This window comes from Geotrypetes seraphini, chromosome 3 (genome assembly GCF_902459505.1).
Source record: "Geotrypetes seraphini chromosome 3, aGeoSer1.1, whole genome shotgun sequence".
NCBI classification, from domain to species: domain Eukaryota; kingdom Metazoa; phylum Chordata; class Amphibia; order Gymnophiona; family Dermophiidae; genus Geotrypetes; species Geotrypetes seraphini.
The window spans coordinates 77,945,524-77,963,084 of NC_047086.1; the positions used below are offsets into that span (position 1 = coordinate 77,945,524).

General features: G+C 40.4%; 1 protein-coding gene across 3 annotated transcripts in view; it reads right to left on the reverse strand.

The window, feature by feature from the left end:
• Window positions 1-3,697: 3,697 nt before the first annotated feature.
• SH3YL1 (SH3 and SYLF domain containing 1) overlaps window positions 3,698-17,561 on the reverse strand; it is a 63,870-nt gene continuing 50,006 nt past the window's right edge. Inside the window, exons 9-12 of one of the 3 annotated variants that reach the window (XR_004538778.1) lie at window positions 8,680-8,733; window positions 6,674-6,816; window positions 5,535-5,858; window positions 3,698-3,852 (exon numbers count right to left, since the gene is read on the reverse strand). Coding sequence is in view for 2 of the 3 variants with exons in the window: in XM_033937556.1 (XP_033793447.1) it covers window positions 6,617-6,816; window positions 8,680-8,733 (254 nt within the window). In the remaining variant the exon portion in view is untranslated. The other 2 variants (XM_033937558.1, XM_033937556.1) reach the window with 2 other exon arrangements.

Genomic DNA, 17,561 nt, shown 5'->3' on the forward strand with positions numbered 1-17,561 from the left:
CAGCAATGACAGAAAAGGCACTTAGAAACATAGAAACATGATTACATTACATTAGTGTCTTCTATCCCGCCAATACCTTTCAGTTCTAGGCAGTTTACAAGAGTTGGCCTGGGCATTTCCAGGGAGAATACATGGTTAATAGATGTAGTATGCATCAGGGTCTGTGGAGGGTCGATCAGGTTTAGTTAGATCATTTGACAAATTTCTTGAATAGAAAAAAGTTTTAAGTTCTTTCTTGAATGTTTTGTAGTTGAGCATCAGACAGCAAATTGGAGAGGTGGTGGTCTAGTTTTGCTGCTTTAGTGGCTAATAGTCTGTCGTATATTAATTTTTTTGCTTTGTATACCTTTGATTGGGGGGTGGGTGAAATGTTCTCCTTGGTCTGGATGTGTTTTTCCTGATCAGGCGGTTGCTCAGATAGCTAGGTCCATTTCCATTTAGGGCTTTGAATAGGGTGCAGTAGAATTTGTATTGTATGCATGCTTGTACTGGGAGCCAGTGTGAATCTCGGAAAGCGGTGGTGATGTGGTTATATTTTTTCAGCGAGTAAATCAGTCTAAGAGCTGTATTTTGGACTGTTTGTAATTGTTTTAGCATGTTGGTTGGGCCTGACAGGTATAGGATGTTACAGTAGTCCAGGAGTCCTAGGATTAGGGCTTGTACCAAGAGTTTGAATTGTTCGTTGTTGAAGTATTTTCAGATTTTTTTTAGGCAGATAAAGGCCAAATGGCCCATCTAGTCTGCCCATCTGCAGTAATTATTATCTTTGGCTCTCTCCGAGAAATCCCATGCGCCTATCCCAGGCCCTTTTGAATTCAGACACAGTCTCTGTCTCCACCACCTCCTCCGGGAGACTGTTCCACGCATCTACCACCCTTTCTGTAAAAAAGTATTTCCTTAAATTACTCCTGAGCCTATCACCTCTTAACTTCATCCTATGCCCTCTCATTCCAGAGCTTCCTTTCAAATGAAAGAGACTCAACTCATGTACTTCTCTAGCTCTCAGGGACTTGGCTGAAGTACTTACTGCATTAGAGAAAGTTTTTGTCTGCACCATGGACCAGAGTTCTCACCAGGAAAAATTGAATAAATGTATTTCAAATTATTATTTTTAGAAAGTTAAAATAAACAAACACTGGAAGACTATAAGAGTTAACTCTTGGAAATGTTTTGGGAGAGCTTTGTTTCATGTTAGTCTAACAGCAAAAATAACTAAACTGAGAGGGCTCGCGGGACTGCTATATGCGGGAAAGTCCATGTATTTGCAACAGTTTACATTAGTTTTAGGAGATCTGTTGTGTTTTGTTGCTGTGCAATGACAATACCCAGTTCTGTGCTTTTAGATTTGATTATTTGTCTTTTTCAAATGTAAGCACGAGTCAAAATACTATTTAGGTCACAAATTATTACCCTCCCTAATTAGGCTAACAATTTAATTTGTATTCAAGGATACTAGAAGCATCAGAGGGAGAAGTAGGATTTGATCCCTAGTACCACTGGCCCTCAGTCCGCTGATCTAACCTCAAGGCTATGCCTTCACTGCACTCATGCTTTAAAATGGGCTAATATTCATCTCTCTACCTCATATGTGAACTAGGTCAGGGGTCTGCTCTATTTGCCTCCTGCAGTATTTTTATTTAAATATAAAACAACCCTTCTTTTTAACATTTTTATAAACAATATTGCTGAAGGGTTGTCGGGTAAGATTTGCCTCTTTGCGGATGATACCAAAATCTGCAATACAGTAGACATGCCGGATGGTGTGAATAACATGAAGAAAGATCTGGCAAAGCTTGAAGAATGGTCTGAAATTTGGCAGCTAAAATTTAATGCTAAGAAATGCAAGGTCATGCATTTGGGCTACAAAAACCCGAGGGAATGGTACAGTTTAGGGGATGAAGAATTTATGTGCATGACAGAAGAACGGGACTTAAGTGTGATTGTATGTCATGATCTTAAGGTGGCCAAACAGGTTGAAAAGGTGATGGCGAAAGCTAGAAGGATGCTAGGTTGCATAGGGAGAGGTATGGCCAGTAGGAAAAAGGAGTTATTGATGCCTCTGTATAAGACTCTGGTGAGACCTCATTTAGAATATTGTGTATAATTCTGGAGGCCGCACCTTCAAAAAGATATAAAAAGGATGGAGTCAGTCCAGAGAAAGGCTACTAAAATGGAGTGTGGTCTTCATGATAAGGCGTTAGGGGACAGATTTAAAGATCTCAATCTGTATACTTTGGAGGAAAGGTGGGAGGGGGGAGATATGATAGAGACGTTTAAATACCTACTAAATATAAATGTGCATGAGTCGAGTCTCTTTCATGTGAAAGGAAACTGCAATGAGAGGGCATAGGATGAATATGAGGAAATTCTTTTTTACAGAAAGGGTGGTAGATGCATGGAACAGTCTCCTGGAAGAAGTGGTGGAAACAGAGACTGTGTCTGAATTAAAGAGGGCCTGGGATAGGCACGTGGGATCTCTCGGAGAGAGAAAAAGATAATAATTACTGCGGATGGGCAGACTAGATGGGCCATTTGGCCTTTATTTGCCATCATGTTTCTTCTAGATACCTATATGTGTTTAATTCTACAATGCTGTGGGACAAAGGTTGAAAACCAGAATTGACCAAACTAGGTACACTGGCATCTTCATTCTTTCTCAATATGGCTGAGTCTTCTAAGAAAGAAATGCACTGTTCCAAATCACCAGCCCGGCGCATGGTCTTACAAGCAAGGACCCTACATTAGAAATCTGCCCTGAAAGCTGCTTAAGACATGGCTATATTGCCCTCGTCACAGCCTTGGTAAGCTGCTCTAATTGAAGGGTAGAGAATGGCATAGCAGCTGGTGTGCTCACTGCCTCCATCTTGTCATCTCCAGAGCAGGATTTATCTTTACCTTTTTTTACATGATTTAGTTGTCAATCCATCTCCAGACTTCTTAAACTTTTCCATATACTAAGCAGAAGCTCTGAACAGGTTATACATGGCCAGATCAGCAATTAAAAACAAAGTTTAAGAGCAGGGGGCCCCAAGAATACCTCAGCCACACGTCTGAGCTGCTCAAAGCTTCATGTGATCTTCCCCATTTCCTATCTTTTGTTTTATAGAGTGGATACCATTTAATATCCAAACAAACCACATGACTGTATGGCAAAGCTTCTGAAAATCTGCAGCAATTTTTCCATCCTTGCCACAGAATCTACCCTTGAGCTGCTGCAGAAAAGAGAGGGTTGTGCTATTTATGTAGTACAGCTAGATATGGCAATATTTTACTAACGACGGATAATTCAATCCAATTCCAATAGTAGTAATTTACTCGAAACCTCCCAAAAAACTAAATCCATGTTCAGATATGTTGCTGTCAGTGAGTAGATGGATGAAGATACATTATGTTAATGAAGGAGCATCGATGCTCTCAATAGCAGGGGTGAAGATTTGGAATGCTCTTCCTGGTCAGTTGCATTTATGTGCCGAGTGGATGAAATTTAAGATGATGTTGAAAACTCAGCTTTTTGTAACCGCATTTATGTGAGCTGCTCACAGCTTAGTATGGGAAGGGATTGGGAACCATGCAGGTAAGTTTATTTTCATTTTGTGTTTTGTATGTAATATTTATTGTGTATGTTTTATTGGAAACCGCCTTGGTTTATGGCAGTTTATACATTTTAACATAAACAAATCTGTCAAGCTCAAAAAGTCTTCTCAATACTTTATATTTATTTAAAGAATTTATATTCTGCTACATCCACAGTTCTGAGTGGATTACAATTTATGTAAGTTGCAACAATTTAAGGCACATTAAGAAAAACTTCCCTCGCCGTCCCAGATGGGCTCACATTCTAAGTCAAAGTGCCTATGGAAATAGAGAAAAATTAACAGTATTATAAATATATACATATCTAGTGAAATAAAATAAGAATAAAAAATAACCCCCCTCCTTTACTAATGCGTAGCGCGGATTTTAGCACCGGCAGCGGCGGTAACTGCTCCGATGCTCATAGAATGCCATTGAGTGTCGAACCAGTTACTACCGCTGCTGACACTAAAACCCGCGCTCTGCGTTAGTAAAGGAGGGGGAAAGACAGGAAGACAAAAGATTAAATAAATCCCAACAGAAAAAAAACAAACTAAAGTAAAGACAAGAAAAATAATAAATTAAGCCCAGTCAGTCTATGTGGTAGAGCAGGGAGGGCAAAACTCCAAAGCAGGCCAACAGTTTATAGCTATCTTTGCTATGTACCTGAAATCAATTTTGCAGCAACATTGAAAGTCATCCCTTAAGCCAGGGGTCCCCAACCCCCAATCTGCGGTCCACAGCCATCTGACAGCCAGGCCACTAGAGAACTGTTGGCAATGGGCATCTCTTCCCCTCAACTTCACGGGTGTGCTTCAAAGTTTTCTGCTTCTGAGTGTCTGGACGCGGCAACATTCTCACAAGTCCTGCGCGACTGCCCCAATGCTTCTCCTCTGACACACTTCCTGTTTCTGTCTGGGTGCCTTGTGTCAGAGGAGAAGCTTTGGGGCAGTCGCGCAGGGCTTGTGAAAATGTTGCCGCATCCGGACACTCAGAAACAGAAAACTCTGAAGAGCATCCACGAAGGTGAGGGGAAGGGAGAAAGGTGGCATGACGAGGGGAAGAGGTTCAGTGATGCTGAAGGGAAATGGAGTGAGAGGGGGAAGGGTAATAGATGCTGAAAGGGAGAGAGAGGAGAGCAGACTCTGAAGAAAAGTGGAGAGAGAGGGAGGAGCAGACACTGCATGGAAGTGGGGAGGGGAGAAGATGTTTTTTGGGAGGGGAGAGAGAGAGAGAGGGGAAGAGACACTGAAAGTGGAGAGAGGGAGCAGATGCTAGAAGGAAGTGGGAGGAGACAAAGGGAAGCAGACGCTGGTTGGAAGGAGAGAGGGGAAGACACTGAAAGTAGAGAGGGAGCAGACGCTAGAAGGAAGTGGGTCGGAGAGAAAGGGGAGCAGATGCTGGTTGGAAGGGGAGAGAGAGAGAGAGAGAGAGGGGGGTGGGGAACAGAAGCTCAAAGTGGAGAGAGAGGGGAGCAGACTCTAGAAGGAAGTGGGGTTGAGAGAAAGGGGAGCAGATGCTAGATGGGAGGGGAGAGGGGAACAGACACTGAATGGGAGATGATAGAGAGGGGAGTAGACTCTGGAAGGAAGTGGAGAGGAGAGAGAGATCACATACTGGATGGAAGGAGGGGATAAAGAAAGAGCATGTGCTGGATTGGGAGAAGAAGATAGATTTAGTGAGATACTGGAAGGGGTGAGGGAAAGAGGTGGCAAGCTGTAGGTAGACACAATGTTACACTGATTTTTTGGGCTCAACAAACTACCAGAGGAGAGAGATTTAAGACCAATATCAGAACCCAGTCCACTCGAAAGTTCCGGAAGGAGCAGAGGCGTTCAGGTCAGAGGACTAAAAGGAGCACCTGAAAGTGCTCGAATATCATGTGGAGAAGTTAAACCAGAAATAATTAAATGACAGTCCATAGGATCCAAAACAACAGGAATAGAAACCTTCATTTTTACCTTATGTCTTTCCATAGAAGAAAACAATATCTTGAAGGATTCCCATCGCCTCATGGCTCCCAAGGCACCTTAAGGCACTGGGCTGCCTTCCTGGTGCCAGAGTAGAATCAGTGAACTGAAGCACATAATCCATAGATGAACAGGGAGCCGATGTTAAGATGTCAATCAAGAGCGACACTTCTCTGCCACAAAGATACCCTGTGAGTACCACCTCCATTCACAGTGGCGTCTGCTTTTTCAAAGAAAGTTACAGGCCCTCAATGATGTCACTGGGTCATCCTTCCTGGTACCAGAGCAGAATCAGCGAACTGAAGCACATAATCCCTAGATGAACAGGGAGCCGATGTTAAGATGTCAAGCAAGAGCGACACTTCTCCACCACAAAGATGTCCTGTGAGTACCCCTTCCTGCATTTTGGTAAGCTGATATTTGTGGGCATGTTTGTATATAGAGTGGAGGGTTCTATGAAAAGTTAATAGTAACTCCCCTTCATGCATACACCAAATAATTTTTGCCATGAAAATAATTATTTTTACCATGATCTGAACAAACTCCTTTTGACAGTTGGTATTCAGGTTTTTCATACTATTTGTTACCCAGAAACCAAAGTGATTTTTAGATGAAGCAATGTAGTGTTTAACCCTATGCTCTTCCACATCGTTGAAAAACGAAATATTCCAGTGCTGAACCTGAAAAGGATATATTCATGCTGTTCCAATAAGAAGTCATTACTAAACTAAAAGATAGGTATTAAAAAAACAAACAATTTTTGTTCCTCAAAATTTCTTCAGTTTTTTAAAGATACAATTTTATTTATGGTTCTTCTATCTAAACACTCTATACTCAAAACTAATTTTAAAAATATGTAACTTCTTATATTCAATTACCTATTTACTATACAAAGAATAAAAGTTGATTACTTGATAGTTTTTGTATATACTCGTATTTATATATTGTGTAGTAACATTACATTAAATATACATATAATTTTAATATCCTTTTACTACATGTGGCTAGAATAACTAACCTATATCTCTGATCACATGAAGTTCATAGTTATAAAAACAACTTCTATAAACAGTTCAGTGTTCATTTAGGCTAACATAATTGGCAGGGAAAATACCAGTTTCCCCTCGTACCCTTCCTTCCCACCAGTCAAACTGTGAATCCGTTTTTCTTGTTATAGTGATCTTGTCTCCAGCCTTGAAATTCAGATCACCTGGCTGTTGACCTTCAAAAGCATAAAGTGCTGTTGCAGTTACAACTTCATTCTTGGAACTCCCTAAATAAAAAAGAAAAACCCAGATAATTAGCAACATCAATTTTTATTTTTATTTCTGTAAGCAGGTTTTTTTTACTTACTTTTACCAAGCAGTTTTGAACTTACCACATGGTTAACACAAAAATTATTTTGCAGTTAAGTGCAAAGGCTGTGCAGTAAATGCAGGAGACATGCACAAGGGCAGACAATGCAGGGCCACTGCGTTACATGGCAGTGCCAATAATGGGTGCCCTCTGTGATATTGAGCCAGGCATGTAACAGTCCCAGTGTTAACTGTTACACTGACAGCCAACTGGGGAAGTGCAGCCCCTTTGTGATTCTTATCCGTGCCAATCCTATACCCTGATCCAATCCTGCACAAATCCCTATATCCTCTGATCAACTTCAACACCTCCAGTACATGGACTAACCCCTGAATCAGGGCTCTGACCTCCAATAGAATTAACAGCCCTGCTCCTCTGACAGCAAACCTTTCCCAGTAGTCGGAACTGGTAGTGCAGCAGGGCCAGGCAGTGGTGATTCTTGTCCACTGCTGCCCTGATTGGCGCAATGACCCCAAGCGGTAGAGGCTCATTGTGCCATTTTGGAATCTGGTGCCAACCCAAGCAGCAGCACAGGAGTATTGCTGCCAACCTGGTCCCATGGCACCACCAATTCTGACCCCCAGGTAACATCTGTGGAGATTAGGGGTGGGAGAAAGGGTGGACATTTTCCTGGGGGGTCATGGCTAAGATTTGGTGCTAACTCCATTGACTGAGGAGGTCACAGTTGGATCAGAGGGTGCGGGTTTTGTGCAGGAGGGGAATCAGAGGCTGGGTAGGGATTGGGGACTAGAGCTACCACACCTCTTGTGACAGTAAGCTGCCCTACTGGACTGCTGGTTAACACAACTGTACTTACCACCTCCTCTTAGTGGTAATTTCAGCTGCACTATCGGCAGTCAGAACAGCTAGTGCATGATAATGACCCATGCACTATCATCACTGCTTGCTCTATCTCTGCCTGTCCTGTCCAGATCCAGAACATTCCTGCCCATCAGGCAGCTAATGTGTCATTTTTATGGCACAGGTCTCCATTTTGGCAAAGTTGACAGTAGCACGGGCTAGTTGTTTAACACAGCTAAGTAACAGGGGGCCCTAAGTTCCTTGTTAGCATTAGTTAATTGTCAGTTTCTACTGTTCATTGATATTTGAAATATCAATGTTCTGTTGTAATCCATTTAAAAAATTGTGATCAGTAGAATCACAAAGAAGCTGCATCGCCCCAGCTAGTGGTCAGTGTAACAGTTAATACTGGGACTGTGTTACATGCCTGGGCCAATAACACTGTTAGACTACATTTTCACTTCACTTCTTGCTGTGAATGGATTACTTTTCAGTTCATGCATAAAGTTGGGTGTCTAATTCCATTTATTATTTTATGTATTAGAATTTGTCACTTTTTTGAAGATATTCACCCAAGGCAGTATACAGCAAGAATAATTCAAACATCAGCCTTATAAAATGGTTATTATCTCCTGCAGTAAACTATGGTGTAGTAAAAACCTGGCTTTCATTATATCTTAACTACCCTTTACTAAGTAGCTTATAGTAAAAAAAAATTGTAAAGTTTTCATTGCGATATCTAATCTTAAAATTTGCAGGAAGACAAAAATTTGCTTAAGAACTGTTTCTCTCAAAGAAACAATTCAAGTCCTTTTCTAACACTAGTGATAGTTATCTCATTTTCCAAAACTACTTCTTATGTATAAAAAATTGAAGATCTACATTTAAGAGAAACAGTAAGCTTTATATATTTCTTGACAGTGGGAGACAATGGCAAGAATGTATTTTTCATTTTGCTAATAAAAAATTCTATACTTACCTACACTGGAGAAATCTGGAAGCTCTGGATAAAGCTTATTTGTATTTGTTTGACCTACAAAAATAGAGATATTACAATCAAGGAATGTGTGACTACAATACCAAAGTTTTGGGGCCCTTTTACTAAGTGGTGCTAAAAAGTGGCCTGTGCTATTTTTAGCACATGAGTTACCCACACACTGAGGCCATTTTTTAGCATGGTTCTAAAATGGTCACAATTTGGCTTTCCCTATTAATGGCCGTGCACTGATTTTGAAATTAGTATGTTGCCATTAGCGTGTTAAGCCCTTACCGTTACCTATTTTGAAGGTGGTAAGGGCTCCTAAATTAATCTAGCACTAATTGGTCAGCGTGTGCCAATGCCCATGTGCAAACTGATTAGCACAGGGCATACCTACTCTCCACACCCAAACACAAACCCCAGGCTAAATAAAAGCATAGTTAATTATCTGTGACAGGTGTTATCCAGGGACAGCAGGCAGATATTCTCACATGTGGGTGACAACATCCACGGAGCCTGGTACGGATGGTGCAAAAAGTATACTGTCACTTTAAATCTTTTGAAGGTCTCAAGACTGCCCGTACCGTGCATTTGTTGGTGCCTTCCAGCTGAATGCCAGCTCACAGAGCCCTCAGTTCAGTAAAAAAGCTAAGACGCCAACAAGGGGAGATGGGAGGGTTGTGAGAATATCTGCTTGCTGTCCCTGGATTACACCCGTTATAGGTGAGTAAGTAACTATGCTTTATCCCAGGTCAGGCAGGCATCATATCTCACATGTGGGACTCCCTAGTTGAAACCAAAAGGGTTGGAGGGTAGTTGACATCTACACAGGGAATAAATTTTATAGAACTGCTTGGCCGAAACTACTATCCCATCTGGAATGATTCTCCAAACAGTAGTGGGATGTGAATGTATGAATTGAGGACCAGGTGGCTGCTTTACAAATGTCCTCAGTGGGAGTAGAACATAGATAAGCTATTGAAGTTGCCACTGCTCTAACTTTATGAGTTGTGACACGACCTTTCAGTGGCAGTTGAACCCAAGCATGGCAAAAAGTGATACAGTCTGCCAGCCATGTGGATATGGTTCTCTTGGTGACAGGAGTTCCAAGTCTGTTAAGATCAAATGACAGGAATGGCTGAGTGAAAGTTCTGTGAGGCTTGGTTCAATCCAGGTAGTAAGCAGTGCACATTTACAGTCCAATGTGTGGAGTGCAGCTTCTCCAGGGTGAGACTGCAGTCTTAGAAAAAAAAAAGACAGCTTAAACTATAGACTGTTTCAAATGAAATTCTGAGACGACTTTTGGGAGGAACTTGGGATGTGTGCGAAGGAGTACTCTATCATGGTAGAATGTTATACAAGGAGGATCTGACAAGCCCTTGAAGTTCACCGACTCGGCATGCAGATGTGATATAGATTAAGAAAACTACTTTCCAGGTGAGATGTTTGAGAGTGGAAGAAGCAAGCAGTTCAAACGGAGGCTTCATCAAATTTGAAAATATTATATTAAGATCCCAAGCAACTTGAGGAAATTTGATTAGAGGTTTGGTATGAAAAAGTCCCTTCATGAATCTGGCGTGTGGTGATGCATTGGAGAGTGGATACTTTATGGCAGATTTGGATTAGAGAGTTGAGTCTCTGTTATCCAGTGGTGTATGAAAAGCATTAATAGCACTGAAATGTACTCTTACTGAAGTTGTTTTAAGATTACAGTTGGACAGCTGTAGGAGAAAGTCAGATGACAGAGGTCATGTGTATGAAAGTAATGATTGTTAGCGACACCAGAGTGTGAAACGACTCCACTTAAAGTAGTAGCAACACTGCTTGGAAGGTTTCCTGGAAGCTTCTATGATCCAAGTTTATTTAGAATTTCTTATACCGCTTAATCATATTTCTAAGAGTGTACAATAATAATAACATTTTTATAACATTCAACAAACATAGAACAAGGTTAAAAACATTACAATACTTTACATATAATCAATTAGGGAGAATTAGTAAAAACAAAGAATACATTACAGACAAAATGAAAACAAGAGGAAAGAGGGTAGGAAATACAAAATGCAAAGAAAAGAAGACAAATATGGGAAGTACAAGAGGATAGGGTAAAACTGCAGATAAACAGTGTGTCTTAGCCCATACAAGGGCCATTATGAATCATAAGCATCAAGGAATAAAAATGTTTTTAGCATTGCCTTGAAGTGACCTAGGGAAGTTTCTTCACGCAAATAATTCAGTATGGAATTCCAAAGGGAGGGTGCCATCACTAAAAAAATGTTTGATCTCATGGTGTTGATATGTTTTAGGGATGGAATAGTTAGATGTTGGGTCATGGAACGAAGAGATTTAGCTGGAGTATAAGGAATGAATAATCTGTTGAACTCAGGTTGACTCCTTAAATGGGTTTTGAATGTTAGAAGGAGAATTTTATAGCTAATTCTATGTTCTACCAGCAACCAGTGAGCTTTGTGTAAGAGGGGGGTGACATGATCATATTTTTTGCACCAAATATAAGTTTTACTGCCGTATTTTGTATTATTTGAAGGAAAAATATTTCTTTTTTTCTTATGCCTTTAAAGAGGGCATTACAATAATTTATACAAGAGATAACGAGCGAATGAATCAAGATATTCAGAGAGGCAGGTTCTAGTAGTTTGGAAAGAAATCTAATGGTGAAAGCAACGTTGAACAACAGTACTGATGTGGAGGTAATAGGTGAATTTAGTATCAAATGTGACTCCTAGTAGTTTTAAAGAAGGAACTATTCTGATGGGTAGAGAGTTAAATTTTAAGGGAGCCTGTAAAGAGAATCCTTCTTTGATTGGAAAGATCATTAATTTTGATTTATCAATGTTTAGGGACAACATGTTAGAATCTAGCCAGAATTTAATTTTTTCAAGTTTTTGGTTAATGATAGATATCTCGTCAGAGTTATTCAGATCAATGGGATGTATCAATTGCATGTCATCAGCATACGCGAACATCGTGAAGTCAATGGATTGGCCTTACCTGCTCCTTGTGCTTGCTTCTTTGACTTGCACCGCAAGCCAAACTAATATTTGTATCATGTGTAGGCATGTGCAGGCTTTGGGGGCGGGGTCAGCTGATACTGGTGCAGATAGGGCAAATATATCTACTCAGTTGGAGAGAGATACCACACTGTGAGACTTAATGAATGGAGACTGGGATGGAGAAGATACTCCTTGTTCTGTGTTAACATGGTTGGAAAGATTTGTAGTGGAATGAGTTCTCATACACTGAGTTGAAGAGGAGGCGGAAACAAGGGTTGTCTCAGCCACCAAAGAGCTATGAAGATCATAATGGCTGGCTCTTGTCAGAGCTTGAATAGAGTTCTCCTGATTAGAAAAATTGGAGGGAATGCATAGAGAAACTTGACTGTCCAGCCTAGCAAGAAAGCGTATGAATCTAGTTGATTGGGAGCATTTATTCTGGAATAGAAGACAGGAAGTTTGTGATTGTTTGGAGAAGCAAAGAGATCTATCTCTGGAGTTCCCCAATGAGAGAATATCTGACTTAAAGTAGTCGAGCTGAGTGACCACTCATGAGGTTGAAGGAATCTGCTTAGCTTGTCTGCCAGAATATTTTGTTTTCCTGCTAGATAAACAGTTTTGAGAATTATATTGCTTGGAATCACCCAGGTCCAAATCTGTATTGCTTTTATACAAGGTGAGTGAGACCCTGTCCTTCCTTGTTTGTTCACATAGTACATGGCTACTTAGTTGTTTAGATCAGTACTACTTGATTTGAGAAGGTGATCTTGGAAGGTATGGAGAGCATTGTGGATTGCTCGAAGTTCAAGGAGATTGATGTGGAGATATCTTTCTTGAATATTCCAGCTGCCTTGAGTGTGGAGGCCATCAAGGTGAGCACCCCACCCAAACATGGAAGCATCCATTGTCAATATTTTCTGATGAGGCAGATTGTAGAAGAGCAAGCCTCTGGACAAATTTGTCAGTGTTAGCCACCACTAAATGGACTGATGGAAATTCTGAGGTAACTTGCAGCTTCTGGGATAGCTGATTTGTGGCCTGAGACCACTTAGTCAAAAATTGTCCATTGAGGTTTTCTGAGATGGAAGTGAGCAAAGTTTCCTGAGGGTCAATGGTAATATATTGGAAATTATTTAATTTCCAATATATGACTAAAAAAAGTCATATAAAAATTGTAACTCGATCCAAGATGGCGACGGTATAGGGACGCTGTGCGAAAGCTCCCGATAGTTTTCTTCAAATTGGATTTTTTTTCTATATACAAATACGATTTCCTACCTTTGAGATGCCTAAACGGAGAGGAAGAAGCACCGCTGGGGCCTCGCGGCGCCCCGAGACCTCCGTGTTAGGCAACATCGAAGAAATCATCCGGCGCATGCAGACTACGTCGGCAGGAACAGGGCTACCCCCGCTGGAGACGCTGCAGGAAAACGGCGCGCAGCAGACCTCCTTGGGGCTTGAAACGACCTTTAGCCCTGACAATCGAGCACCTCCCCCGCATCCACGAACGGCTAGCTCCCCGAGGGAGGGGGAACTTCCGGGAATCGGAGTGTTTCCTCCTCTGGAGGCTGTGGAGATCAGTCCGGGGGACAGAGATTCGGTTTCCCAGATTTCTTCAGGAAACCTGAACAAGGAATTCGAGGTCATTTCAACAGCGGGAGATGGATTAAACCAGTCCGGACAGACATTGGAAGACTTGCCAGTGGGTGAGCATAAGACTTTACATTTTCAATTGCCTCAGATAATTAAACCCCAGGAGGTAACTCTGGATGCTCTGTGGGACCTGGTAGTTACTATTCCTAAAACTATAGCGTCCCAATTAAACCAAGTGGAAGAACGGTTTAAATTGTATGATAAGGATATTCTAGAAACATGAAAAATTACCAATGAAAATAAATTGCAGATAGAAAATCAACAACAGAATATTAACTCTCAAAGAGTAATACAGGAAGCTTTAATCAAAGATAATACAAACTTAAGAAGGAAACTTGAGTCACTTGAAAATTCTACAAGAAGTAACAATCTTAGATTAATTAATTTTCCTAAGATTATAACAGTAACTCCTAGAGAAATGATTACTCGCTATCTGACGGAAATATTGGGAATTTCTGAATCTTCTATACCACCTCTTACTCAGGTGTATTACCTTCCTGTTAAAGACATTAAAGAAGCAAATCAAGAGCCTTTGGACGTTACAGCCTTATTGGAATCTTCAGACAGGGAAGTAGCCATACCGGCAACTTTGCTTCTTTCAGTAGCTCTTACAATGGATAAAACATGGTTACTGAAATTATTCTTTAAAAATAAACATAAAGAATTTTTGGGACTGAAAGTTCAAATGTTTCCTGATTTGGCCAGAGATACACAGAAGCGGAGAAAAGAATTTCTTCTAATGAGACCAGCAGTTATAGCCCTGGGTGCAACTTTTTTCCTTCGGTATCCTTGTAAATGCATAGTCTATTATAAGTTGCATAAATTTGTTTTCTTTGAACCGTCTCAACTGACAACATTCCTATCACTGTCAAGACTGGAGAAAGCTCAAGATGGATAAGATAGACGACTGTTAGCACAGTTTTACCTATAACTGTTTTTTCTTCCTTAATTGATTACCTTAATTCCGTTTATTTTTAATCTTGGATCCAAAATAGAGGACTTGAGTGAGATTAAAGATATAATTATTTCTTGTGTTATATTATGTTAAAAATTTTATTTGCCTCTTGAAATTTTGCTTTTCTGTACAAGTTTATACTTGATTGTTATATTGAAAATTTATAAATAAATAATAAAAAAAAAAAAATAAAAATTGTAACTCAAAATCCTGCTAGTCAGCATTGAGTTTTGAAACTCAATGTCCAATGTCCTCTCCTCTCTGCCTGGAGGGGTGCAAGCGTAGGTTCTGAAGCTGCTAGATTTTTTCAATGTAGACTCTACCAGGAGTAATTGATGCTAGAGCTGCAGTTTGTCAAATCCCGGGCATGATTTAACCCTATATAAAGAATCCAACTTCATTGGGCGACAGGAATCAACAGTGGTGCTTCCCAATCCTTAAACATAGTACTCTTCATCATATTGTGAAAAGGGAGCTTTAGACAATCTTGGTAATTGTTTGTAGTCCAATGCATCAAAGAGTTCTTCCCTGGGTTCAGACTGATTCCATCTTGATTGGCAGAGATTGACCCATCTACTGGATAAATTTTGTAAATGAAACACTCTCTGTGAGATGGTGGAGAAGATGGGTATGAAGAGATCTCATATGATTCCTCAGCCAAGAGCTCTGGACATTCAGAGGAAGAAAGATTAGACAAGTCAGAGTCATACTCTTTGATGCCTTGTCTTGGAGATGGGGAATGTTGAGACAGACATCGAAGTGGGGATGAGTATCGACTATCCCCATATCAAGGAGCACATCAAGAGGTACTTCTGAATGCTCTATGACATCAATCAAATGTAAAATGAGCAGTACTTTGATGCCTAGATGATGTTTCTCTCCTCGACCATGTGTGATGCCGATGAGGAGTACAAGACCTGGCTCTTGAGGACCACTTAGAATGCTGCTCAGACTGGGCCGGTACTGGTTGTGTTGCAGTATGGACTTGAGCTGCCTGGGTTTGCAGCATGCTACTCAACTCCCTTTGTACGAGCTTTCTTATCTGCTCCTGAAGAGAGGGCATCAGTACTGTGGATGTCATCAGTACAGAAGGGTGTCTAGGCTTTGGTGATCTCGATGATGAGGCATGCCTTCGAGAAGATATCACTTGTAAAGATGGAGAGTGTGTAAGTATGTATGCTAATGCTTGGAATGTGTCGATGGTATGGACACTTGAAACAACTTTGATGCAAGCCTGGAAGGAGAAGCATGCTTATACTTCTTCACCTTTTTACCATGTGTTCCCAATGGTGGTGGCAGTGAGGACACAGATGTTGACCAAGGTGTTGATGTTGGTACCAGCTTCGATGCTGAAGTTGATCTTTGTGTAATGGCATCAGAGGCAGTATACATCCTCAATGCTTCCAATGGCGATCCAAAAAAATTTTCAAACTGGAGCTGTCTAGCCTTTATAATAATAATACTACATTTATTTATATACCGCAATACCTCACGGTTCAGTGCGGTTTACAATAAGAGGTAAGAACTGTAAAAGCACATCGAATTTACACCACAGAACAAAGTATATTATATATAAAATATAACATTAAGAAATTATTAACTTATCTAGATTATACATGTTTATCAAACAGAAAAAATTTTAACTATCTTCTAAAGGCCTGGTAAGAAGAATAATTTAAGATCAAACCACTAAAAATTTTGTTCCAAAGTCCTGCCTGAAAGGATAGAGTTCTATTAAGAAATCTTTTGTATACACAATTTTTTATTTAATAAATAAAATAAGGTTGTGTTTCGTGAAGGACGTCTGTTTTCTACTAGTTCAAAATGATCTAAAAGGTAACTTTGTATAAGACCTTTCTGAAGTGTAGAACAGCGCTGGCAAGAGTCTGGACGGTGAACAGGACCAAGGCACTGAAGTCACCAATTATATGGGTCAGTGACTGAAATGGTCCTGTTGTGCCAAGTGCACCACTTAAAGCCACTGGAAGGCTTTGACATGGAGGGGGAAGACCGCCAATGCAAGATTGAAGGACTCAATGGTCTGGGAAGCTTGAGTAAATTTGTACCCAAAAAGGGCTCGATGCTCATAGCTTAAAAACAGGCTTGGTAGGGTCAGAAGGCCCAAAAATGAAAGTAGAAAAAAAGAAAATACAGTCAATCCCTGAGTTACAGACGCTCGACTTAAGTACGACTCATATTTAAGAACGTGGTTGTGGCTTCATCTGATTTCACTGAGCAGTATTTTCAGTAGCATAGACTCCTATACTTCTGTAGCAGATTCAGGAATGATGCATGGCAACATTAGGAACAGTGTGTGGTTCTGCATGCTGTACTTTAGAGGGAACACTGGTAAGGACAGTTAGCCTTTTTGGGAGCAGAGATAAGCAGCAAGAATGTTATAATCTACAAGTTCTGAGTTACATACAATCCGACTGAAGAACAGCTTTAAAAACGTAACTCGTTCTTAACCTGGGGACTGCCTGTAAAGTAAAATAATGACAAAAATAATTATCGGGAAGGCACAAAAAACAAGTTTTATGGGCTTATGGACTGACTCCAAAAGAACACAGGCCCAGATTCTCTAAATGGTGGTGTTGTCGATGGCCACCTTAAAAGCAGCCACTGATTGCTTGTCAATCACATGACTGCACTGTTTAGAAAATCGCGCCTTTGGCAAAGATAAGCACCGGAAATGTAGGCCAAGATTTTCTAGGCCTACATTTCTGGCACCTACCTTTGATGTAAATCACTGCCCTTGCCTAACACCATTTCTGGCTTTAGCCACGCCTATAATGGTGTTAGGTGCCAACAGGCATGATTCTGGAACTATTTGTTTAGGTGTAAGTAGGAGCTTTGAATTTTTACTTAAATATTATTTAAAATGGCATTTCCTTCTTAACTTAGGTGCCAGTAGGGTGCCTAAGTTTTTTAGTGTGTGGGTGGCATGTGCTGAGCCTGCGGGTGGCATGTAGTTCCATGGCCTGTTAGTGTCATTTCTAAGCAAAGATAAGCAGGAGTTAGTGCTTACTGCTGCTTAGTATTTATTTATTATATTTATTTCCCATTTGATCCAAAGTTCTCAGCAGGTTACAATTTTAATTATATAAGTTTTATTGCAACACACATTAGGACCAAAAAACCAAAATCTATGATATAGATTCATCTCCTTTACCACAATAATCAAATAATGATAACAGAGACCAAGTATCATAGGCTTGGAAGAACAAAATAGTTTTAAACTCTTTCCTAATTAACCCAAAGTT